Genomic DNA, 26,344 nt, shown 5'->3' with positions numbered 1-26,344 from the left:
ACAGAAACCTTAAATAATGTTTGCTAAGTGCCAATAAATAAAGCAGTTAAAATACGTTTTGATATGAAAACCGCTCACGTAAAGCACGGGCACTAAAGTAACAACACATTCGAAACGAGTACCCTGGACAGTACATGTGAGCATGGGGTGTTTTTATTTTTTTTTATTTTATGTTTTTTTTACTATACTTTGGATACAACCTATGTTTAGTTTATATATATATATATATATATATATATATATATATATATATATATATATATATATATATATATATATATACTATATCGTTCGGTTGTTACAACGATAGGGAAAGAAAGATAGTCCAAGGATGTGTGCTGTGGATATTTCGCAACAATGTTGCTGTCCCTTTCTTTTCTATCAGGTCCTAGACATCACTCAACCTAAATGAGAGCTGAGTTTGCAAACTGGGGGGGGGGGGGGGGGGGGGGGGGGGGGGGGGGTTTGAGCGAAGTGGTGGTGCTGATGTCAGAGTCTGGAGACAGCCATGATTGGGTCTAATTAGAATTTGCAGCAGCAAATAGATAGGCTTCCTGCATGATTGGCTTCAAAGTGGCTAGTGCCAAAATAATAGCAGAAGTGCAGAAACTAGAATCAGTTTATTTACAGCCCTTCGAGAAAAGGGCGCCTTTAGTGAGAGCTATCTGGTTGTAATGGTGCTGAACACCTTCTGTCATAGCTGCTCGCAACTTTAATGCGTAATTGTGCACAGGCAGTGCTGCATCAGTAATGGTTAACCAATAAAGAGAACTAAAAAAAAAACTGCTTTGAGGACAGTGTAGGTGGAGAAAAAGGAAGTTTACCTAGGGAATAAAACAAACAGAGAAAAGAACATTTACTTAACGTTGCTGCGGAGCAAACACAATGGCATCAGTCCTTGGAAACAACACCCGTGCTTCGGGAACTCCAAACAGCCAACTGAAATGCAAATTCAAGAGGAGGAGGAGAAGGAGGTCTAAGAGAAAAGGTAAACTTTTTAAGCGATCTTTTTTTTTGTTTTTTTTTCGAAACCAAGCGTATTTTGGGGACGCCTGGGAGTGTAAAGTGACATTCATATTTCATGCGTAGTACACAATTTTGATCACCATGCTTAAGTCAATAATATATTTAAAATAATGTTATTTCTATGTATTTATATATTTTGCCACAATGTAAAGAGAGAATAGATGCTGTGCTTTCTGAGCTGAAAGTCATGTTGTCACATGTTCCTGCAGTAAGAAAAAAGCTAATAGAGATTTGACTGATAATTATCCTGTCGTACCCCGAATTACTTAACATTTCATTCATGTTGTGCAGTTATATACCATATAAAGTTATTTTAACTACAAAAGAACTCCCCGGTTAACATTAAAATGACCGGCACGTCGTGCGCGAGCGTGTCTGTACGCTGTATTGTTTTGTACCGGAATCGTAAGCTGGAAGAAATGTTGTCTTTAGAACCAATTAACCTCAAGTCTTTTGAACACATGCCAGCCTAATACTGTATAACCTACTGGTCAATTCACCACCTGCTTTCTTGATATTGCTCTTTCCACATAAAGTGGATTGGGGGGCTTTTAACGTTATCAGTTGTTAAATATGGATGTCACAGTATTGCATTATTTACCAAGAAATCAGCGCAAGCAGATACATAATTGGTTATTTGTTATTGTGTCATTTTTGTTCCTCTGGGGACCAATGTGGCAGTACAAGGACATCTACAGGAGTATGTATGTCTTTCTATATAACTTAATTGGCGAGTCTTGTAATCAAAACAAAATCAAAGCATTGCACTGCTTTCACCACTCCGACTAAGGTCAGATTTAATTCAAAATCCAAATTAAAACTATATATAGTGGGCCTGCGGCATACAGCAGGTAAAATCTTTTCTTCCTTCCAGACAACAGATACATTTGTATCTGGTCTTCTTTTTAAATGGTTACTATGCATGGAGTTGTATTATTGAAAACTATAGAGGTGGGTTTGACCTAACAAACCATAACTGGATATAATCCAATGCCCTATATAATTCATACGTTTTTATAAGTATATTGTGCATTTCAAATACTGGTACCCAAAAATGGCTAATTTAGTTTGTACAGAAAATGTGTTTTCTTTCAGAAAATTAATTAATTCATATATAATGTAAGCCTCATGCAGTTCTATCTCTCCCAAAGTATTTTGTGTAGTTGTAGATTTGTACTGTGTGGCTTAAATCTTTCTGTCGTCTGTGTATTAGCCTATGCAATATATTATGCCATACTGTTTGTTGACACAGCTCATACAGTTCCTACATTTTCTGTTTTATTTTTCACCCAAAGTGAGTCCTAGTGAATGGAACAAATTATCTTAGTGTAAATATCTAAGTGTAAATATTATACTGTAACTATAGCTCCTTTTTAAATATGTTGGTTCAGTTCAGTGAGTACCAAATTATTTCAAGGATGGGTTCATTTTGTGTATTTGATGCAAACCTTGTTTTCGATGTACAGCTTAAAGAAACATACATTGCTCATCATGTTGTTTTCCAGTATTTCTACCACTGCAGCAGATTTGTATTGCAATATATCATACAGCACCATTCAGCTATTTTTTGAGTCTGACATGTGAATGGCAATTGCTGTGTGATGCAGTGATATATTTGAGAAAAGAGAAAACTACTGAAGAGTTTTGTATAATTCAAGAGTATGGAAAATAAAAATAAAAACAGAGTAAAACTGGGATAGGATGTGAGGGGACAGATATGAAACTATGTCAAGATGTGGTATAGTGATATACTGTAGACTGTAAGGCAAACAAGTGTTTAACCTGCTACTGTAGGTCATGCTTGTTGAATAGTTTGTCCAGAACAATAAAAGGAACTTTAGATACTGTAAGGTCTTATACACATGATGGGAAAAAGCATCACACAATAGTGACTCTGAGACCTGTAGACATAGAGTATGTATGTTATTCTAAATCTTTTTTGTATTGCGCTCTTAAGTTTATTGTTACATTTGTTAAGCCTTACCTTGGAGATGTTCACTCCCCACCTAATTAAACCAAAATGCAAGCATGTTTTAATGCATGTGATCTAAAAGTGTAACGCACAGTTTTGGACAGAGAGGAGCTTTGCGTACAGGGTTTTGCGTACAGCTTGCCACCGGCACACGTTAGCTTTTGTGTACTGCATTTGTCTTTTTCTCTATTAAAGTCTTACCTAGAAATGATATACTGGATCTGTAATGAAAGTCAGCCATTACATTAAACATGTTATGGTAGATAAGATGTGAATGATAAAGTTGAAGAACAAAATCTATCTGAAGATCAAGGAATAATTAAGATAAGTTTAGTCAAAAACATAGTTCCTTTTTTAAACTGGTGAGTTTATTTTATTTTATTATTTTAATTTTATTTTTGAAGGAAAAAAATAGTCCAGGTGGAAGAGTGGAGTAGGATTAATGAGAAATGAAATTTGATGAAAAATGAACAGAATAGAAAGATTGCAAAAGGCTAGAGGTAGGAAGTCATTATAGCCTGTCATCTCCCTGCAAGGCCAACATAATAAATGAGCATGTTTCATCCTGCCTGGATTCAGGGACACAAGTCTTTACCAACGACAAGCCTGTGCCGTGCTTCAAGACCTGCTCTGCTTATCACAGTCCCTGACAGATGAAATGGAAGGGCTGGATTTGTTGATAACATGTATTCCATTAAACCTTTAGCTGCTTCTTCTTCTTCTTCTTCTTCTTCTTCTTCTTCTTCTTCTTCTTCTTCTTCTTCTTCTTCTTCTTCTGCAGATTTGTAGCCATCCGTGAAATAACATTCATGTGAAAATTACAACAAGGCCATTAGCTGCAATAGCAGAACTTGTATTATGAATATAGAAATAGGAGATTCAGGAGTCTATTTCAGAAATGGTACAGATTAGTTAATAGCAGACAGGACTGTTCCTGACCGCAGGGCAAAGAGAAATGAATTGAATGGAATAGCTTTATTAAGCGTAGAAATGAGGCTTCTGATGTATTGTGTTGTTTTTAACAATAAACCAATTTTAATCAAAAGTACATGTTACTAGATCTGTAAGGGAAATATATTCTATTAACCCGATCCATTTATGCTAGTTTGTGCATAACAGCTGCAACTGATAAAAAAAAGCACAATGCAAGAAATTAGCAGGCAGTGACACATTACCTATATTCACACTGTCCTATTTTTTCTTACAGGTTCATTTGCATTTAGTTTATACCCAGTCTTTGTAAAATGTCATCAGGTCTTTTCTGTTGATATATCGTTTTAAGGTTTGCTTACATCAAACTTTTACTGTAACAGATGGTGTGAAATGTGGAAGGGTGCCTTTCTGCAACAAGAGCTGCAACACATTAACCTATTTAAAATCCTATTTAAAATCAGAGTATCACATTGTTATGCTCTCCTAGGTTTCTTCAATGCATTGTGCCATTTACGTAGAATTTCATCTACTGTACAATGACTTTTACTACAGATCATGATATTAATAACTAGGTACTTTAGAGGAAGGACAATAAATAAAACAAAGCAGAGGCAAATATATTTACATAATGGATATAATAAAATTGGTTACACAACATTAGGCATTGCATATGGAAATCAGACAAAATGCACAAAGTGTATTTGCTTGAGATATGCTTCAAGCTGTCACATTACATTTGAAATGGTACCTTTTTGTCAATATTGCTGATTCAGATCAGATTGAATAGAGCAGCTGTTTATTCTGCAGAAGCAGTACAACTATTATACTAAACTTTGATGAACTCATTCGTCAAAACGATGTTTAGAGTGTTTACAGTACTTCATTCTTTAGCCCACCAAAAAGTGTGATCATTTTAAAAGTAGAAATCCTTCAACTATAAGTACAGGTTGTCCATATATTATGCAGCCCCTGCATGTGTGTGCACATTTCTTTTTAAACAGATGGATGACGTCGTTCATTTTCACATCCTGGTTATGTCTAAAACATGCTCTTTTTATTATTAATTTTAAAGTGACTTAAAATATATTTTGTAAATAGAGGTAAAAATGGTTTAATTAACTGATAATAATGTAGCGTGCACGGGGGAAGGCAGCAGCAGGGCTATAAACTCCTTGCAAAGGAGCCGGCTCTTTTGTACAGTGCAATGCTTTAATGCAAGAGGTCCCGGGTTCACGCCCGCTCTCCATCTGTGTGTGGATTGCCTCTCCCTGTGTGATGCGCCTGTCTGCATTAACCAAGATCGCTACAACATTTTATTAATCAGAAAAGTAGTCTGCTCATTGAACTTCTAGCAACAACTTGTTTAAACAACTCACTTAAAAATACAGATTAAACAGTAATTCGTGTTTGTCATTTTAATGGCTTTCATCACCTTGAAAGCCTAGACAATTATGTTGATAGTCCTTTTGGCAAGTGGTGGGTGCTTTAGGATTACACAGACCAGGGATTTGATAAAATAATCCCTAGCAAATGCAGCAGATTAATTTATGATGGGGTTTGTATTAAAACATGTTCAAAGGATATACAGTGAACAGATCTTATGTTGATTTCATTATTATTATTACTATTATTATTATTTTATGAGGTATTGTCTTTTTTTTTGGATCACATAACTACAGTGTAGGGCATTGGTTAGATGAAAACACAACAACAAAACCCAGGTAGGGTGTTTTAGTACCAAACCCAAAAGCATGGGAGTACTTTTGAAGCAGAGCACCCTGATTCACAATGATACTATCACCACTATAACATATATAAATACTTCTCTCAACGATTATAGTTTTCAACGAAGCATCTTTGTTAAACATCTGAATTAAAAATCTCTAGCCATCTCTAAATATGTAAGCTGACAAACCCCACATGTCCAACATCCTATGTGTAACATATGTTATAGTAATCTGTAAGACTGCAGTACTGTTTTCCTCTTTTAATTAATCATGCCACAGTGATTTACACAATACCCCCCTTGCACAAAATAACCACGCCTAAGGATTTGGCTGCCTTTAGTAACAATAAATGATATTTACCTAGCTGTGAATACACAGAACTGCTTCCCATTTACCAACTAGGTTTCATAAACGTAGTCGTTGATAGATGAAATGGTAGCCGTACAAGTCCAGAGACGATACACAAAGATAAGGAGATGTGGTACCTTTTATTGGACTAACTAAACGATAATTAGTTTTGCTTAGTTAGTCTAATAAAATGTATTACATCAACTTCTCTTTGTCTATAATCTATATTAAAACTGAATAAAAACGTTAGGGTTTCATACAGCAGTTCATGCAGATTCCTTATGGACTGACTGTGGGCTTAAGTCCCTTTTTAAATAATAAAATAATTTTTTACACATGTTTGATTTCAACGCACTGTTATTAAATGCATGATTGAAAAGCAAAATGAACCTGTTAAAAAGAATTTCATTGAAAAAATAGAATAAAATTACAAAGCACGGTTCTGTCAGCACTGTGTGTTGATCTGAAGCACACATCTTTTGCTTTCAATGCAGCAAGATTATTATTTTTTTAAATGACGTTACACTTATGGAGAGGGAAAGAGAGAGAGAGAGAGAGAGAGAGAGAGAGAGAGGTGACACTAATAATCATTAGAACTATTAATTTTGGTGTGTGTTATTCTCTTTGTAATGTTAAACCAACAGCACATCAGAGATCTGGCAGCAAGTCAGGAGCTGTCTCCAGGTGTCAGATCATTTATGTAGCAATTACTGTTTACGCGCTCCTGTAGAGAAGAACTCCCTGGGCCTGCCAGAACCAAGGATCCAGGTCAACACATCTTCAGCAGTGATCAAAAAACGATGAGTAAATCTGATGTGGTGTTTGTACCAGTAATAAAACACACACTGCTTACTGTACTTGTAAATATGGATGAGAACTAAAGAGACTCCCTCAGCGTTAATATGGCACAATTGATTTCCAGAAGCCGCCTGGGGAGACAGGAGATGCCAGAGTCACTGTAAATGTTTTCTCTGAAACATTTGTCTTTGTCTTTTGCTTTTAGTTGTTCTATTTATTTTCTAATCTCACATGCTGTCTGATTATAAAAATGAGTATGAGCTGGTCTGCATGCACTGTCCGCACACAGAGAAGGTCTCTTGAATCAATGTGGTGCCTCGCTGTGGCACTGTAAAGAAATGCTACTTACTGTATATTACTATGATTCAAACTCGCACAAAACATGTGAGAACGTAATCAGTGGACTAGTGTGTCAAAATAGTGTGACATAAATCTCTCTCAGCCTTTCTATACATACATTTAATGGCTCAGCAGTTATTATTATTATTATTATTATTTATTATTATATTATTATTATTATTATTATGATACCACCACTGGAATGTAGGAAGCAACTACACTTATAAATCTGTTATGATTGCCATATTGTGCACAATTAACATAATACAGTTCTTAACATGCAATTCTGTACTAGTAACACATCTTAACAAGAAAATATAAACATAAGAACTTTGAGTTTAAAAAAGTACAATTTAATTAACTGGATTTTTCCAGCGACTTAAGTGAAGAGGTAGCCTAAAATCAGGGGTGAAATTCTCAACAAAAAAGTGCAGGTACTCTGAATGCTAGCAGCCTGGGGTGTAAACATTTAAAAAATGCTTTTAGACAATTTCAGAGCCAATGAATAAATACTTTTAAAAAGTATACATATCGGTACACCGATATGATTTATGAATTAAAAATAAACCTTAAAAAATAACTGATAAAATATAACCAAATCATCATAAACAAAGAATCTGAAAATACTGAAAACTTTGTACCCACTGCACTGTATCACTCAGTCATGTATTGTAATATAACAGTTTGCTTACTTAAGTTAAAACTTAAATGATAAGTATTAAGAAATATTATACTATGTAGTAACTGCTGTAGAGAGTTTTGTTTCAAGATATCCCAAAAAAAGAGGATAATATTATACAAAATGTGTAAATAAACAACTGTGCCATGAGCAAATAAAACAAAAAGGTCAAAGTGAAGCAATGCACAATAGGGGCTAAAATACCCTCTAATATTTAATATTAACCCTGGGTACTCATCTACAACAGGACCTGGCCATGCTACAATGATAGCCTTTGATTAGAACATGGATCCCTGTTTCTTTTTCTTTTTTTACTTCTTACTTATCCTACAATAATATATCGGTGTGCTTCTCTGTTGTGTTTCTGTACAGATTGATTACCATGATGTTTTCAGGAAAAAAGATTTTTAGAGAGGAATAGCAGATTTTTTATTTTATTTTATCCCTGGCATTGTGGTTTGTGCATAATAAACAATGTGGCAAAAGACACATTTGCATAAAGTAAAATCATTAATGTGGTTTACTTATGCCTTTTTTAGATTTACACGCAAGTGAAAACTCAAATTTGACTTAAATAAACTCTTCAAAACATGTAGAAAAGGGGGTATTGTACAAAGAAAGAACACCTCGTCGTTTTGGTATTCTATTATTACAATCCTCATAACAACCTTGCAGGTTATGAGCACACCTCCATCTGTATCCCCATTCCATCTGTATCCCCATTCCAACTCGCTTACCAGATCTGAAGCAGCACTATCATGATCCTGGTTTTATTTATGTATTCCCTACTGTCCCAAACAACACTTGCCATTTTAGAAACTTTCAAGCCAGTTCTGGCAAGGTGGTAAATCCGTGCAAGGCAGAACACGTTGTGGTAATTATTTCTAATATTGATCAACTGTATAATTTATGACGGACACTGACGTGAATTGTTGCCTTCAAATTCATGTCCAGCAATGGTCATTTGAATATTCAGAATAATAATTACCATACCGCTGTTTTCGTGTCGCTCTGCTAAAGTCTTCTCTCGTTGATCAACCAATGAACACTGACACAGAGCAAAATGGGTGGAGATTTGTGAAGCATGCCAAAATGATAGCTCAGCCAATCAACATGCAGTGATTATACTGACTTTAATGCTAGCCAATAGCAGCTAACAGAGGAGTCACTGGGGGGCTGATTTGGCCGCACAAAATCCCGCTGGTGGCCGCATTTGAGAAACGCTGCGCTACTGGATTGTATGAGAGTGAAGGGAATGCATGTGAGTTGGATGACAAGCAGATAGAGTAAGTCCAGGTATAGAGTACCGATACATACCTGCAGAATTTCACACCTGCCTGAAACAGATTGGACCAAAATGCAAACTGTAGACATATATCACAATGTGAATTTTTTGTTATTTTAATTACAAAATAGATTTTTTTAGGAAATGTCTGTTGTTGCAGAATTAAAAGGTGTGTGTTCTGGATCAGCTGTAATATATATATATATATATATATAAGTGCAGGGACCTACATACAACGACGGAAGAGAACAACAACCAAGAGGCGATGTGTAGTGGTTAGACTTCACTGAGTTTAGCCGCAACCCACAAACTTAAAACCACCAACGCACACTGCTTCAAAGAAACTACAAGGGACGTAATACATGACTTGGGTCGGACAAAGACTACTGATATATGATACTTATATATATATATCTATATATATATATTAAATAAAATAATTAGAAGGAAATTATATATATATATATATATTATAAATTATGATATATCCTATATATGACATTTTGAAAGGTACTTATGTAATGACTGAGTTCACTGGTAAAATTCAATTTTGTATATATGTAATATTCACTGAACATCTTAGCTCCAAAGCAAAGGTTACTGCGGCCAAAGCATTTCAAAGGTTAGTGAAGGTGATTAACATCAGCAAGCATTGCATTCTGTGAAAGGCGATTTCTAATTCACAGTCACAGCCTGATTAACTGTAAAAATATCCCCAGTTTAGGACACTTCGTCCTCCACTGAACATTTAGCTGGGGAAAAAAGGTTATTAACGTTGAATGGTGACTGTTCTCTCCAGAGAGCTGCAGACAAAATGACCAAGGAAAGAAATAGCACAACTTTTTGAATTAGCATAATTAGTAATTATCTCTTAATAGCCCCTCTTGGCTTTTGAGACTTGGCACTTGAAATTCTGCTTAAAGTTCAGCGAGGAAAAACAAATTTCACGCTGAAATGTCTCAATAACACAGCTGAGCTATTGAGGTAATTGTCTGGTTAAGGTAAAAAAAAAAAAGAAAAACCCTTGCAAAATGAAATCAACTTCTATGTCCATTACTTTAACTTAAAAGAAATAATTCTTTATTTTTGGGACAATACTGATTTATTGTCCTAATTGTCCCTCAAAAATCTATATAACCAAGGTTGTACCGTTCGCATTATTTTTATATTCTAATATATAGTATATATATATATATAATTATATATGATATATATATATATTATATACAATCCAATATATTATATATAATTATATTTAATATAATATATATTAGATATGACTTACAAATCAGAGACTGGTCAATTGTTTTATTATTTTAATGAATGCATTATTTACATTATAATACATTCATATGTAATAATGAACCTACAAATCTAATTTGTTTAATGTTTTCGAGAATTGCCAATGTTAACACAGTTTATACTTATATTAATGAATGCCTTATGGTACATATTATAATTCATTCTATGTAAAGAACCGCACAATCTTTATTTGTTTAGCAGGTAATAGAATTCTTACTTGTAGTCGTAATAATGTAAATTAGTATTTAAGTTATTACTCTATTTTAAATTGAATATGTGTATTGATCTAGATGTCAAGACGTTTAGAGTCCCTGCAATTTACAGTGGTAGATAAAATATAATCAGCATATATTGTTAACATCAGTATTCATATATATGAATATAGATATATGTACTAGTATATTATTATAAGTTATATATATATATCTAGACTCACGCTAATTTGAGACGGATTAAAGCCTCTATTACTGCTTGTTCCAGCCTGAGCTGTGATTAAGAGCATCATGTTAGATTCAGTTAGATTCAGTTTAATTTACTTTTGTTCAACTGTAGGATTAAACACATTTGAACATTTCAACTTTAACCAATGGCAATGTTTAGAACCCCACACTGCATCATTAATATGGATGAGACTACATGTGTACAACATTTATGTGTATATCAAAATGCTTTGAATACACTGACCTTCACTCATTATGTACTGTATAGTATGTATCTATCTGACACCTATATTTAACATGCACATCTTTGCCAGTGGTTAAAGGCTCAGTATGTTATAATAGCTGTCCTGTTAATTAGAGCAGGTGTAAACTAGGCATCCTTTTAACTATTTTATTTACCCTATTTATCCTTTTATTCCCTCTATTCTTTAACATTAGGCAACTGGTCAATTGTACTGTTGTGTAATGCAAGATTTGTGTTCGGCTATCATTGGTATTGATTTGGAGCCTTCTCTGATGGAGATGATTATACAAAGTTTGTTTAGGTAAACCTGTTCAATTCAAAATTTGCTACTGGACTGAAAATAACCATGGGTCATAAAAACTCACTTGAGATAATAAATAATGTAATAAACTACTAATAAATAATAATTCATGTTTATAACACACATGACTCAAACTAGATTCCGAGAAACTAGATCATCGCTGTTAATTTAGCTACCCGAGTGTGGTTCTCCTCCACTAACAGGGTGGCAGTATTTGTATGACAAGTTACTTCTATTGAGGTGAGCAGGCTCTCTCTTGCAGCTAAAAAAAATCTCCTTTAGGTTCCCAGTTATATTGCCTTGCTAGGTTTGGCCTGTAGAAAAAACCTTAACCTCTGTACCATAGATAACCATTCCAGCTGGTTTCCTTAGATTGCAGCAGCATTGTGTCTAATTTCTTCATGAAAATGAATTACAGCAAAGGAGGTGTAATTCTAATACAGTTCTTACTGTATCCTGTATATGTCCATTTTAGCAATTTTTCTTTTCTACACAGCATTTATTTAGAGCTTAGACATTCAATTTCATATGTGCTATAGAAATTGATTCAGGTCCATGAAAAAACCCACTGCATGCCCTTTCTTTCACGTACTGTATAATGTTGTTAAGGGAGAGCCTAGTGCCAGAGGGGGGCTATAAGGCAGCTAATCTCTAAGTGCCTGTTGTTAAAATGTCTCCAAGAATGAGTATTGAATGGAATAAAATATATGGTTGGTCTGAACTTGAACATTCATCTAGTGAATTCTGAATGCAAGGAGCTGATAGCACTTGCGAAGCACAAGCATGTTCTTTTTAACACTGCGCTAGGTGAATTGCTGACTGTATGTTTATGATTTTCTTTGAAGTGGGAATGGTCACTTTCTATAGAAACAAATGCAACCCCTGGAAAAAAGAAAATAAATCCTGCCATGATTGTACTGTCACTCTACATTACTGTAGCTGTGTTTTTTTTTTTTGTTTTTTTTTTTTAATTGTTTTTTTTTTTCTTTATTGAATCTGTTTATAAACCACACACTCGATATATCGCGGGTGTTGGGGTCCAATACAAATCCACTATATATCGAGGGCCATGACATAGCGAGAGACCCAAAGAAAAACAAACAGGCTACTAATACATTAATACTGTACAACCACTCTGTTGTTTTACCGCAGGTGTCAGGGTCCAATATAAATCCAATCCACTTTTTCTCATTTTTTTGTATAAAAAGCATCACACCTTTTTAATTCATACTGCGGAGGTTAAATGTTTCTCATCAACTTAAGTCTCCAATTAATTTCATGAATCCTCCTCTCCTTTCTCAAATGCTCAACGGCTGCATTGAAATAATCCATTCACAACATAGGAGGTTTGTTGTTAGGGAGCCGATGACACTGCACTGTGACTTTTGCTAGTGCATTGCTTAAAAAATCACTTCAGCAAGTAGATATTTAATTTGATTTGTGTTATTGTGCAGTGCGTGTGTATATGATAACAGTACAATATTAATGCTTTGTTTTTAATTGTTCTGAATATTTTTGTTTGTAATGTGCAATACAAAATAAAATGAACAGTAATTCTAAGTTAAATTGTCTATGTATATTGCAGCTAAGGCATGCGCAGCGAGACTAAAAATGGGGAGCCAACTCCAGCACCGCGATATAGCCGAATCCACAGTATAGCGAGGGGCGATATAACGAGGGGTGGGTGTATTTTAGTTATGGTTTCAGATTTTGTTTCTATGTAGGGGGTAGACTGCTGATGTACATAAACACATTGAGACATTGTCTTTGTACCTCTTTAAAATTTCTTTCAATGGGATTGGTATTTAAGCGATAGAGCCATCAATGCGGCCTCTACCATGTGGGAGATGACCGCGACTGGAGTTATGTGTCCAGAATATTTATTTATTGGGGTCGTACTCTTTCTTATTATAATTTATCTGGTCATGTACAGTTGTTGAATAGTCTGTGTACTGAGTCTGGCTCGAAACTTGTTGTTGGAGGCGGGGCATCATTCAAGCAGGCAGGCAGTGGATTGGCTGGAGCTGAAAGACCTGAAACAGGGTTGGCAGTTTGACTGGATGATTTTCAGGGAGGGTGTTGTTTGGATCCAGCTGATAACAGAACTGTGGACCAATCATGTCTTCCCTGTTGATTTGCTGTCCAGTAGCTGTGAATTTAGCCTTCATTACGATGTCCTATCACAGACACGATTTCCCTTGTCTCTGAACCAGCGTCAGAAAATATGTTTAAGTGGTTTTTTATGTTATCAGATTAGTTGTAGATTAGAATGTTAAGGGAAAAAGCCGGTATTGAGAGGATTGATTTTAAAATATAATTCAGAGTTAAGCACTTCAATGTTCCAACGCACATCTATACAAAATAGAAGCCTGCCAGATCTGGAAGCTGATTGGCTGTTCGCACTCAATCGTTTACTAAATTAAAAGATAAAAGGGAGTCAAAAGTATGTACAATTTGAGAAATAACTAACAGCTTCATCCACAATACTCAGTGCAGAGGTAGCAGTCTCTAGTGATTTGATTTCCATCAGGTCGACTCAGAAAGACAGGGGCCAATCACACAAGGTGGCATGTGAGAATGCTGGGGCTTTCTGCAGCTGACCTCCTTGAACTCATTTTGGGTCTCGGGCCTCCAGGTGCAGACTTCCATCTCTGTTCCTTTCTCAGGGCAGTGGACTTTCTGAACCCCGTTTTTGGACGTTGTTGCAAAGGTATTACGTTCTAGATATTGTGTATTTGTGTTTTGTTATCCTGTTTACACGATGTCCCTCTCTTTCTCTCTGCCTGCCTGCCATACCCACAGCAACCTGTAATTTTTTCATAGACAATTAGTTTTGATCGCTGACATCTTTATGAAGATGACCACAGAAACACAGCCACCCAGTGCAGCCAGACATACAGTAAGATATGTCTTACCACACACAATCCATTGTGGGTTATTGCTTACATAACAAATAGTCGTATTACCATCACTTACAAAATTCATTACAACAGACTTTGTTAACAAAAATGTAGTGGTTGAGCCACAAAAGTCAGGAAGATCCTTCCAAAATATGAACTCCAGCAGTGCAGCTTGAAGCCACAAAGTCAGGAAATGGCATACCTGTAATTGGATAGTGTTTGTAGACACCATTGAAGGTCACAGTACCTGTGATTTTTTTCAACTGATGATACAATCAGAGGAGAGTTGCCTAGTACATTGTGAAAGTACCATTTTACTGCAGGACAAGTCACATCATGTCTGGTGTGTGCAGACCTTAAGAGAACACTCTTGTAATGAAACAGTTTTTTTTTTTTCCATTGTAAATGCTATACCTAAAAGAAAATAAATTTGCTTAAAAGAACAACTATTTGGCAAAGCTAACGATTCGTTCACAGCTGATACAGTCCTGTTTTGTTGCCTGATAACTCAACATCACCAAATTTAAATTCAAATGGTTTATTTAATCTTTTCAAATGTCTGTCATCGCGAGAGTGTCTTGAGGCACATGGATTGGTTTATTCAATCTCTCTAGAACTGTCGTCATATTATTGCCTCGTTTAGTATTTTGATTTTCACGAGTGCACCTCATCGTTACAAAATAGTATGTAAACAAACAGTTAAATGTGCCACTGTTTCTCTTGCTACAAAATGTAATCTCTATCAGTGTTTTCCGTTCTGGTAAGTTGCTTCACCATTCTGTTAAATAATTTGGTGAATGTCTTGAATATTGCTCCTGTACAGGTATTCATAATTAATCTAGAGCTGCTGCTGCTGCATTTTTTAACTTGTGTAGGAGTGCTGTGTTCATTTAATTTGACAGTTAGTTTATTAATGTTAGTATGTATTTATTTTTTACTTATTATACAGCATGTTTAAGTTATCTGGTACAGTATGTATGTTCACAATTCTACTGTCATTGAAGTGTAGTGAGTTAGTGGTTGACTTTTCATTTAAACCCACAGATCATTATTGAGTTTCTTCTACTGGACAAAACCAAACCACAATGAACAGTAAACTTCAAATCACATATTCAGGATTGGTTTACCCAAACCAAATATAGGTCAGTTTTGGGGTCAATTCCTGTTTTTCAATTTCAGTTCCATTTTCAATTCCTTTTTAAAATCAGTTCTCAATTCCAGTTCCCATATTGATATTTTAGAGATATAATAATTGCTGTGATTGTTCAACTGCTTTCATCTGCAGCCAATTTAGTTGACTAACTTTTAATTCAAGTAATGTGTTACCACTGTGAGAAGCTCATTTTAAAAGAATCCTGCTAATTCTGCATCCTTTTTTGATCAAATCCATGTTTCCTTCCATATCCAGTTCCACAATATGTATATGTTGTCTTTATAATACTGTTTTGTAATATACACCATAGCCTATTTATAGATGCATTACTAATTCTTTATAAGAAATCCTAAAGGGTAAACACTAAAGGGTAAAGGGGTGATTAATAAGGACCCCATTCCATAGCAGTTTAAGCCAGTCTTGGTTTTATGAGCTCAATCAGACCCACTTTAGCTACTTGTTCATGCAGTTACTAATAAGTAAGGCTATATTTTTTCAAAGACTTCACAATGTCTGTGAAATGTACCTATTATTATACATGTATTTCCCTGTGAAAATTCCCATTTCTGAAAGAATAGTGTAAATATTTTCTATCACTTAAAAGTAAAGGCAGCAAATGTTTGCTTTATTGACGCACTACCCGTTATGCTGCATTTCGGAACCTGGAAGACAGTTTTATTTGTTTTTGGTAAATGACTGAACACACTGCATTGAGCTGCACGATTTCTTTAAAATGTCTTCAACGAAAAGAACACCAGCTGCATCCAAGATCGGAAATATTTATGCTAAAGATCTCCCTGTCCAGGGGACAATAATATCTTGACATTTTTAGACTGTTAAATGCCGTAAAATAAGATTTTTTTTTTCGAGATAAAACTGTAAACAGTAAAACCTGGAATAGTTAGAACTGCTACGCAATGGAAGCTGTACTTCCATCTCTGTAATAGATTACATACAAGCCCCACTGGTCTCAGTGATTTAGAGCAGGGAAAAATGAAGAGATCGGGCTGGTAGTGATGCCCCCAGGCTAAGGGTTTGAAGAGGCTCATCTCTCCACGTTAGAACCTTCTCTGCAAGCCATCATCGCTCTTTGTGTTGGTTTTTGTGACAGCTGCTGACACTGAGCAATAGGCATATGCAAGAAAACAATGTGTGATTACAGCTGTATATACTGCACGTTGTCAACTTGTCATACTTAGAACCATATTTATTGATCTCGGTATAAATAAAGGCAGGCAGCACGCGCAATATCCCAGTGTTTTGAATATTGAGTATTATTTTATAAACGTGTCTATGTGCCTACACTGTGTCGTATACCTGTTATTTTCAGAATAGCTGTCATAACATGAGAATCTCTACAAAAGTGTTTTGTTTAATACATTTCTAAGTGAATTAAGATGAACTGTTGTCATTTTGTTGCCAGGAATGTTAACCATGTATGACTGCACCCAGGGTTGTGGGTTTTTCAATTCCATTTTCAATTCCTTTTTAAAACCATTTCCACTTCCACTTCACTTTGAACCAAGTCCAACACGCCACTGAACACAACTGCAATTAGCAGGATTCTTTAAAATTAGCTTCTCACAGTGGTAACAAATTACTTACACTGAAGTCACTGTTAGTCAATTACTGTACATTGGCTTCAGATGAAAGCAGTTGAACAATCATAGCAATTATTATATCTCTAAAATATCAATTCCAATTCCTTCGAACGAATGGGAACTGGAATTGAGAATTGATTTTAAAAAACAATTGAAAATGGAATTGAAATTGAAAAACAGGAATTGACACCAAAACTGACCTACATTTGGCTTGTTTAAACCAATCCTGAATATGTGATTTGAAGTTTACTGTTCATTGTGGTTTGGTTTTGTCTAGTTAGTAGAAGAAACTCACAATAATGATCTGTGGGGTTTAAATGAAAAGTCAACCACTAACTCACTACGTTTCAATGACTGTAGAATTGTGAGCATACATACTGTACCAGATAACAGAAACATGCTGTACATTAAGTAATAAATAAATAAATACTTATCAGCCTTGCCTGTATTTAAAATACCATTTTAACCCTCTGGTGGCCAAGTAGTAATATCAATGATATCTACAGTATATATGTTTATATAAAATATATCCGTATATACTAATATATCAGTATATAATTATAAGTACTATGGTTTTAGAAAGGCACAATCTTTGATTGTGTTTTTTTACGGTATTTAAGGAATGCATATATTGAAGTTCAGAGCAGTGTTGTACTAGGTGAGATCACATACCAGTGTATCACGGAGAGGGGAATATAACACAGATAAATGACAATTCAACACCGAGGAGGACGGTTTATTTTCCCTTTCTTTTCTTATAGCAGTTTCTAAGAGTTGCAGGGCTGATCTCTTTAATATACGGTGCTTTTCTTTCTCTTCAACCAGCAAGACAACTAAACACTCATAGTCTCCCGATCCAGGCAGGGCTTTGATGAGAATGAATTGATCCTGTCTCTTATTAGCCAAAATACCTGCATACAACCAAAACAGAAATGCATTTAAAAAACTTAAATAATAATCATACAACTAAAATGTATGATTAATGGAAGTAAAATAATTCTAACTAAAATGTATTACTTTTCTTTCGATTAAAGTATATATATATATAATATATTCCTTATATATATATATATATATATATATATATATATATATCTGTACCTATTCTTTTTTTGTTTGGGTTCCATAAACTTTACAGTAAAATGCTGGTGTGCTCCAGAGTATAATTGTATATTTTAAATACATTTAATTCAAGTTTATTCAATTAATTTTGTTTCTATTTGTAATGTTCTGCCATGCTGTGTTTTTTGTGCGTTTCTTTTATTAAGTGCTGCATATTTGAGCTGGGGTAGGGAAAATAAAGTAGATGTTTCATTACTGACAGCAACGTTTATTCGAGGGTGACGTCGTTACAAATCTGATATCCGAGTGCAGGGTAGGTGGCGGTAATTAAAAGTAATGTGGTATTTTGCTACCAGAGGAGCAGTTAATATAAGGACAGAAGCTCTCTTCCGCAGTCTTGTTTACACTTTTAAATTGAGCAACTCTACAATCCACAGCGAGTAAAGATATCAATTGTATTCTGGTTGGCAAACTAAGCCCTGCGGCTAACAAATAAAGATGCCCATTATCATTTATTAAGCAGGTGTTGAAATGCATTGCTCTTTTACCGGGATGCAGATTTGGAGCGCACTGGGTAATCCGTTTTTCAATTTAGTGCACTGCCTGTGATAAATGAACAGATGTTGATTGATTTTCCTCTTCTGCTGTTGTGTGTCTTGTTTACACCTGACAGACAGAACTTTATAGCTGAGCAGTTATTTGAAGTTACAAACATTATAATTAACAATTTTTTAATTAGACTGACAATTACCAGGAGATTTACGAAGTCACTAATTTGACATGTCTCCCTCTCTGTGGTGTTTTGTTAACCACTACTTGAATGATTTCCACAACATTGTCTGAGGAAAATCAATCTTTAGCGGCATGTCTCCCTTTACAGTTATCTGTGATTTAATGGAGCTCTTAAGTAAGAAATACATTTCCAATATCACACAGAGATATATGCACATACTCGCCCAAAACAAATACTGAGTGTAAAGGTTTGGACAAAACATTAGAAACAAACATTTTACTGTGAATGAGCCATCCCAAGTTGCTCAAAAGGGCCAACTTCCCAACGTTTCAGTATGTTTACATTATCTGTACATTATCTGATTTTAAAACCTCAAATTGTACATCGTTCATGTGATATTCATTTTTTCAGTAAAGTGTTGACCCATTGGTACATTTCTTGTGTTTGGCAGGTGAGTCTGAATACATTTCTTATATATATATATATATATATATATATATATATATATATATATATATATATATATATATATATATATATATATATATATATATATATAAAATCTGCATCTCTCAGTTTCTGTCCTGGGCTTTAGAAATATGTAATAGGGCTCTGTTTTTAAGTGCTTGGTATTGAAGTTTCAGAAGATGGACTCAATGTGGAGAACAGACTTTGCGTTGATTTCCACAGTCAAAGAGTTTTTGGCAACATCTGCTTGTACAATTGACAAGAATGTAGCGCTTACAGACGTGAAGCAAGCTGCTGTACCCTTGTCCACTATCCATGCCTTTTTACACTGACTAACACTTCTCATTTTGAGATTCTTACCAAGTTGGCTAACAGTATCTAGATAGCACTATGCAGTACCCCAACTGTGTTTGTTTGGCACCTTCACACACTTCTGGGTCTGATTCAAATGGAGCTTAGCAGGTATTTCCATGCACCACCGAATCTGATTCCCTTAACAGCAGTGCTGTCTCAAAATCAGAAGCCATTGTCAGCATTGACAGCAAAGCCTGGTATTGTGTAGCATGTGTTAGTTAGCAGTGTGACTCTACCAGTCATCTTCTAGCACATGCACTGAGCAGTACAATTTGTTTCTGTTTACTGTGATTGATATCATGAAGAACTAAGAGAATAATATATTTCCTTTTTAAAAAAAAAAAACACAAAAAAACAGGTATAGGTATCCATAATATAACTACCCAAAGAGTTCCTTTGAATGGCACATACAGTAGCTACAGAGTTAAAAAAAAACACTAATCCAAAACTTCAGAATGGGGAAAGCCTAATAGTTGAGCTGTTACAGATGCATGATCAGCTTGGCCTTACAAACGGTTCATTGTGGAATAAATATGATTATGTATCAATTGAACTAATACAATGGAATAAAATTACATGTACCATGGACAGTATCTACAGTACTAATTCTCCCAAATAGTAGCATTTTCACCTAAGCTTTTTACAACGATACGCAATTATTTATTTAGGTAGTGTTTATTTTTTTTAAAAAAAGGATGAGGGTTCTGTGATACCTCAGTTGTTCTTTCTTTCTTTACCAGCAGCTACAAAATAAATAATGGTTTCAAAAATTATTTATAATTAACTCTGTTTCAAGCAGGCCAGATTTCCGATGTCTGAAAGTAGGACAGCTTCACAGCTCTTCTCTATTGCCATGGAAATTCCAGATCCACGCCACTGCATTTCATTGAAAAAAAAAACAAGTGGTGTAACAGCGAGCCTGACGTTGTCTGAGGGGGGGGGGGGGGGGGGGGGAAATGTCATTGACGTCGGCACTGGCAAGTAAACATTACCACCTACATTGCGATAATCTAAAAATCCAGGAGCTCTTTTCTGTCTCTGTATGCACTTTCTTATTGCCCCTCTGTATCAGACGATCATTCACTCAAACCCTTGTCTGTTAGCTAGGATCATGCTTCAGATTTCCGGGTACATGTTTTTTTCTGAAAAGGAAACTTGTGCTTGTAGGTTTTATACACATTGGTATGTAAATCTGATGTTTAAAATGTACTGTTTCCCTACAATAATCACACTGTGCACTTTTACATTTGGCTAAACACTATTTCCTATGTGGCTCTGTGTGACTATGACTCAGGTTTCCACAACATTGGGGTTAGGGTTAGGGGGCTTGCTGGGGGAAAAGGCAAAATATTTGTATCCTACTAAATATTGAGATGAAACTATGAGAATAATATTACATTTTTGTCCAAATGAACAGCGGATAGCAGGTACACTTGTCACGGCATCTCTGTGTATTTATTTTTAAACTGCAGTCCTTCTGCTGAAGAGCCACTCGCTGTACACTACAGCCAGATTGTTTACGAGTGCCTTCTGCAAGCCAACTGAGAACATTACTTTGAATCGGCTTTTTCAAATTACTATCAAATTGTGCATGTGAAAAGCTGTAGTTGAGAAAAATTGTTTATTTGTGCTGTTTATTTTGGTGGTGAATGGTTCCTAATGGAGCTATCAGCCTTTACTCATTGGCTAATAGTTTAATTAGACCCATCTGGAGGGGCTGTGGAGAGAAACTTTCTCACTCTGATGTTGGCAAGGATGTCATTTGTCATTCCGCAGCCTAGACCAGCAGGCTGACTTCTCTAAACTCAGGCAGTGCCTTGGCAGGCTGTCTCTCATTGTCTTTGGCTGTGTGCCAAGAAAACTCTTCTCTTTCTCATGTGAGCACCTCAGGGAACCGAAATACTGTAGGTTTATGTTGGAAATTCCGGAATCTCACTTGAATGTAATCGATTATTACAAGATAAGAGCAGATGTGGTTCCGATTTTCTGCTCTGTTGAAATGCCATCATGTTGCTGTTGCTCCTCTTAATATAACTGGGTCTCGACTGGTTTAATTATGTTGCCTCTGCAATGTGTTTACATGCATAAGTCATGACAGTTTTCCTCACAACGTGTTTGCAATACTTTTCAGGAAATGCGTTGCTATGCAGTTCTGATTTAGGAAAAAAAACTGTCAGTACCAATGCAGATTACTCAATTCATAATCATTTAGGGGAGGGGATATTTAAATGTCCGTGTCTACTTACTAAGTAGGAAAAGAGTGACATGCGTTACCATGAAGATAAAAACATTTAACAAGAGAAATGAATTCACGTGTTGTCGAGCACATTATGAATCATGCTGCGCATTAGCTACTTGTTTGTCTGGTTACCTTTCCAACACACACACACACACACACACACACACACACACACACACAAATTTATATAAAATATAATTTCTACTAAGTACAAGCATTTATGTGTGTGTATTTTACAATAGGCTACATGTTTTATTTTGAATATAACTTACAATATTATTTTTATACAAGCCTGTTATCTCTTCTGGACCTTTTGGTGGCCATCTTCTCATTCAGGGAACCAGGTTTACGGCAAGTAAACATTTTGTATGTACATAAACCTGTTTACACCTGTTGACATGCTACTTTCTTTTATTATAGTTTTTCATTTTTTTGAAGTAGTGCTTTATATGTGGTAAGTTAGAAAATAAACCCTTTAATATTTAATTGTTCATTTAAATACAGTGTTTCGGCTGTGCAGATGTTTGATATGATGTGCTTGAATAAAACTTTTGAGTTGTATCTGATAGTTTGTCTTTCATTTCAATATTAATGATGTTTAAAATGTACTGTCATAGTGACTGTCAGAGGTGGTTGTAGGTATGAGTATAACCGTGGTGGTTCTAGTGTTGAAGTAGTCCATAAACGTACATGTGTGTGTGTGTGTGTGTGTGTGTGTGTGTGTGTGTGTGTGTGTGTGTGTTTTGTACGGCCTTTCTGCTTGAGATTATGTGAGATTAAGTCAGAAGACCTGTATCTTGACAGGTGAAATCTCGTGAGCCACAAGCACAATTCCTGCTCTGGTTTACATGGGTTTTTACAGCTATTTTTATCTTGAGAAAACGATTGACCCTGCTCTTAAAGTCGCACTGCCAAAAGGACGTCCTTTTGCTGTTTCACGATGTATTCAGAGGATAGCGTCACACAGTCATGACTGTAGAGTCGAGTTTCACGTGCATGTAAACCAAGCCAATAACAGTCCTAAACTAAACTATTGATTTACACTCACACCAAGAAAAACATGTAGTAATAATAAAAAATAATAATAATAATAATAATAATAATAATAATAATAATAACTGTAAAGTGAAAAACTGTAAAGGCGCAAATATCTTCAATACAGATATAATAAAAATGAGTTATTTTAAACATGTGTGATTTTTCACACTTTCTTTTTCACACTATGTCTTTGTCATTCCTTATTGGTGTAAATTTAAAAATATATATTTTAAGTGCAAAAAACAGCACTGGAGAGTGTTAATTTAACATTGCAGATAATTGTATTTTTTTATAGTTTTATGTTCTACCACTAAATCGATTTTATCGTTAAAATTCCTGTCTAATGTGTGGATTTCAATGACTTATAGCTGGTTTTAGAGGCGCAAATTAGCACTAACCTTGGACTGTCTTACATAAAATAACATAAGATTAGTGCTAATCAGGGTCTGTGAAACTAGCTGTACAATTCTTAACTAGTAAAACCCTATACAAATCAAATAACCTGTACTTAAATTAGTTAGGACTGTAAGTTTACACAAGCAAGAACAATATTAATATCTCAATATTAAATGGTGCTGTCCATGCTCATCTCATTACACTGAAATGGCTGTACAGAAATGGGTGTTGAGTAACTCAAATAAACTATGGGAAGTTTCCCAACTAATCCTGAGAAGGAATTATACACTTAACAAAGGTGTTTGTGATTTGCCTTGCTCCTGTTGTTCATCATTCAGGGCTTTATAAAATATTGAGAGGTACAGTACTATTGCAGGCTTTATAAGCAATGCATGAAGTCTTTTATGAAGAGCTGTGTTGCAGTATCTGAAAGCAGAATTTGACTTCCCCTCACTGGGTCTGTTCCCAAAGAAAAGGGTGACATGATTATAATTATCATATTTTTTGGCTGCAAAACTATTTTGCAGTTGAAAATTTCAGCTGTTTGCAGAGTATCTACAATAACATGTTTTTCTAACGAAGCCTTCATGAGAAACTGTTAATGGAAGTAGAAATTAGGTACTAGCAGAAACCAACATTGATTTCCTTGAATACATTATTTACTCTTTACACATTTACACATGTATTTAAGCTTAATTTACAGATCATATTAGTGTAAAACTATATAAGCTGTGTGTGTGTGTGTGTGTGTGTGTGTGTTTGAAAGAAGGTACTGTATAACTGCAGTGTATAAAATTGAAAAAAATGATTTAAAAATATATATATTTATTTAAGATTAGGCTTGTTGTCATAAATAATTATGCTTTTTAATCATTTAAACCTTTTGCGTACATCCAACTTGTTTTCATTCATTTTATATTATATAGAATATGCCGTTAGGATTAGTGATCATAGGTGACATTTTCAACATCTAATGTGAACAAGCCTCAAGATTTGTGTTCATTTTTATTTGTTGCCTTCTGCATTTGGACCTGAATCAAAATCAATGGACATGTGGGTCAGTCTCCAGTACTTGGTACGAACAGGCACTGTAGCACGTGTTCAAGTTTATCTCTATTATGGAATCTTTTTTTATAAGGTAAATGTTTTCTAATGTTTGGTACGTTAAACACACAAAAACATAACTGCATTATTTTTACTTGGCGTATGTTTTACTTGACATAAACTGTGCACATGACATGAAATAGAACCCTGGTATTTGTGACATGATTCAGTGCAGTCAGAAGTCAATTAAGAAACTCCTTTGTTATATACGTTTTCAATGTGTTATTTTACTGAAAATTAATTTTAAAAATGATTATTAGAATTACAGATCATCAAAACACGGGTTTCTTGTGTTACATATGGTGTCAATAATTACACTACAAGAAAAATCGGAATTTATTTGCTAAATGTAAATATTTGTAAATTCAGAGTGCATTACTTTATATTGTGTTATACAATATGCACATTTTGAGTTCTCATCAAGTACAAGATATTCAAATCCAAAATAAGAACATTTTAATAGCCTGATCCACCTTGGAGTCAATATCAGGATATGTAACATGAACAGCAGTTTGTGTTCAAAATATACATATTTTTCATGATTATCCTAATCCAGTACTTTACCACAATCACCATTTTTTTATTGCATCTTCAGTATTTTCTCAAAGCAGGAATCTCTTTTACCTGAGCATTTTTCTCATTGGTTTCCAGCATTGTTAAATCGGTAGAAATGTCGAGTTCACAGAAATAAAGATGTAAATAGTAGAATGGCCATTGAATAAAACTGTGTGTCATATAAATTCATACCTTGCAAAGTTGATAATTGAAGAAATAAATGTAATGAAGTCATCTTTAAATGACTGTGTTCCCACTTTTTGGTACCAAATATTGGAGACAGACCCATTTATACAAGAGGTCAATATTGCTACGTATCCACAGAAACATTGTCTCATCGACACTTACTGTATATAATGTGCTCTCAACATGCTTTGAAACTACATTCACATTCACTTCATCCAAAACTACGGTTGCAAAATGTGGTAATCGCACATTATTTAGGTAGTGCCGGTAGGCAGAAGTGGTGACAAATCATTACTTCATTTAGTTCACAATTGCTGCATTCCCTCCTCCACCCCTGACACTTAACTCCTACATTGGGGCTATTATTATTAAACTGGGACTTCAAGTCTTTCTAGGTAATTTGCATGCTCATTTATTTTAACGATTTCTATGATGTATCAAGTAATTATGCATCCCTCACTTTGGGTTTCCATATGATCTGCATCATACTGGTACACATGGGTACACATATAATGTGATTCCCTAGGCCAAGTTGGATGACTTGCTAGAAAATTAACTCTTTCATGGGGTGGCACACTCTGGTTTATATAAACTCCTAAGGGAGTTACTGTGTCAGTTGTTAAAAGCATTAGTAAATCTTATAAGATGAATGCTGACTTTGCAAACATATATGAGAGGAGAAGAGAGAGAGAGAGAGAGGAGAGAGAGAAGAGAGAGAGAGAGAGAGAGAGAGAGAGAGAGAGAGAGAGAGAGAGAGAGAGAGAGAGAGAGAGAGAGAGAGAGAGAGAGAGAGAGAGAGAGAGAGAGAGAGAGAGAGAGAGAGAGAAAAGCTCTGGGTATATGCCTGTGCTTGCAGTTATGGTTTGATCCTATGTGTCCTTCCAAAAGGCTTGTGTCTGCAGTGGTGCAGCAACATTAACATAAGCTTTGATGAGCAGAAAGAGGTCGAGTGTATTAATGCTTTGGACTTGTACCACATCCACTGCTAGTCTTAACACACTGCGTACCCTGCCGGCGTAAGATGAAGTTCTGGAAACATTTTGTTAATGTCAATTTCTTCGTCTCTGTCGGTGACTATTGGTTGGGGTAAACAGCACTTGAGGCATCTTTACTGGAGAAATACCTGGAGCCGATAGGCACAAGTTGTGCAGGAACTGGAAT

General features: G+C 35.2%; 1 protein-coding gene across 1 annotated transcript in view; it reads left to right on the top strand.

The window, feature by feature from the left end:
- The first annotated feature begins 601 nt into the window (after nt 1-601).
- The window catches only part of LOC121314083 (double-stranded RNA-specific editase B2-like), a 155,556-nt gene continuing 129,813 nt past the window's right edge, over nt 602-26,344 (top strand). The window contains exon 1 of the mRNA XM_041246918.1: nt 602-988. Coding sequence (XP_041102852.1) covers nt 886-988 — 103 coding nt within the window. The 5' untranslated portion in view covers nt 602-885. The remainder of the gene's footprint in view (nt 989-26,344) is intronic.

This window comes from Polyodon spathula, chromosome 4 (assembly GCF_017654505.1).
Source record: "Polyodon spathula isolate WHYD16114869_AA chromosome 4, ASM1765450v1, whole genome shotgun sequence".
In the NCBI taxonomy this organism is placed as follows: Eukaryota; Metazoa; Chordata; class Actinopteri; order Acipenseriformes; family Polyodontidae; genus Polyodon; species Polyodon spathula.
Note: the sequence above shows the minus strand (reverse complement) of the source record. Positions and strands in the feature narration are given on the sequence as shown.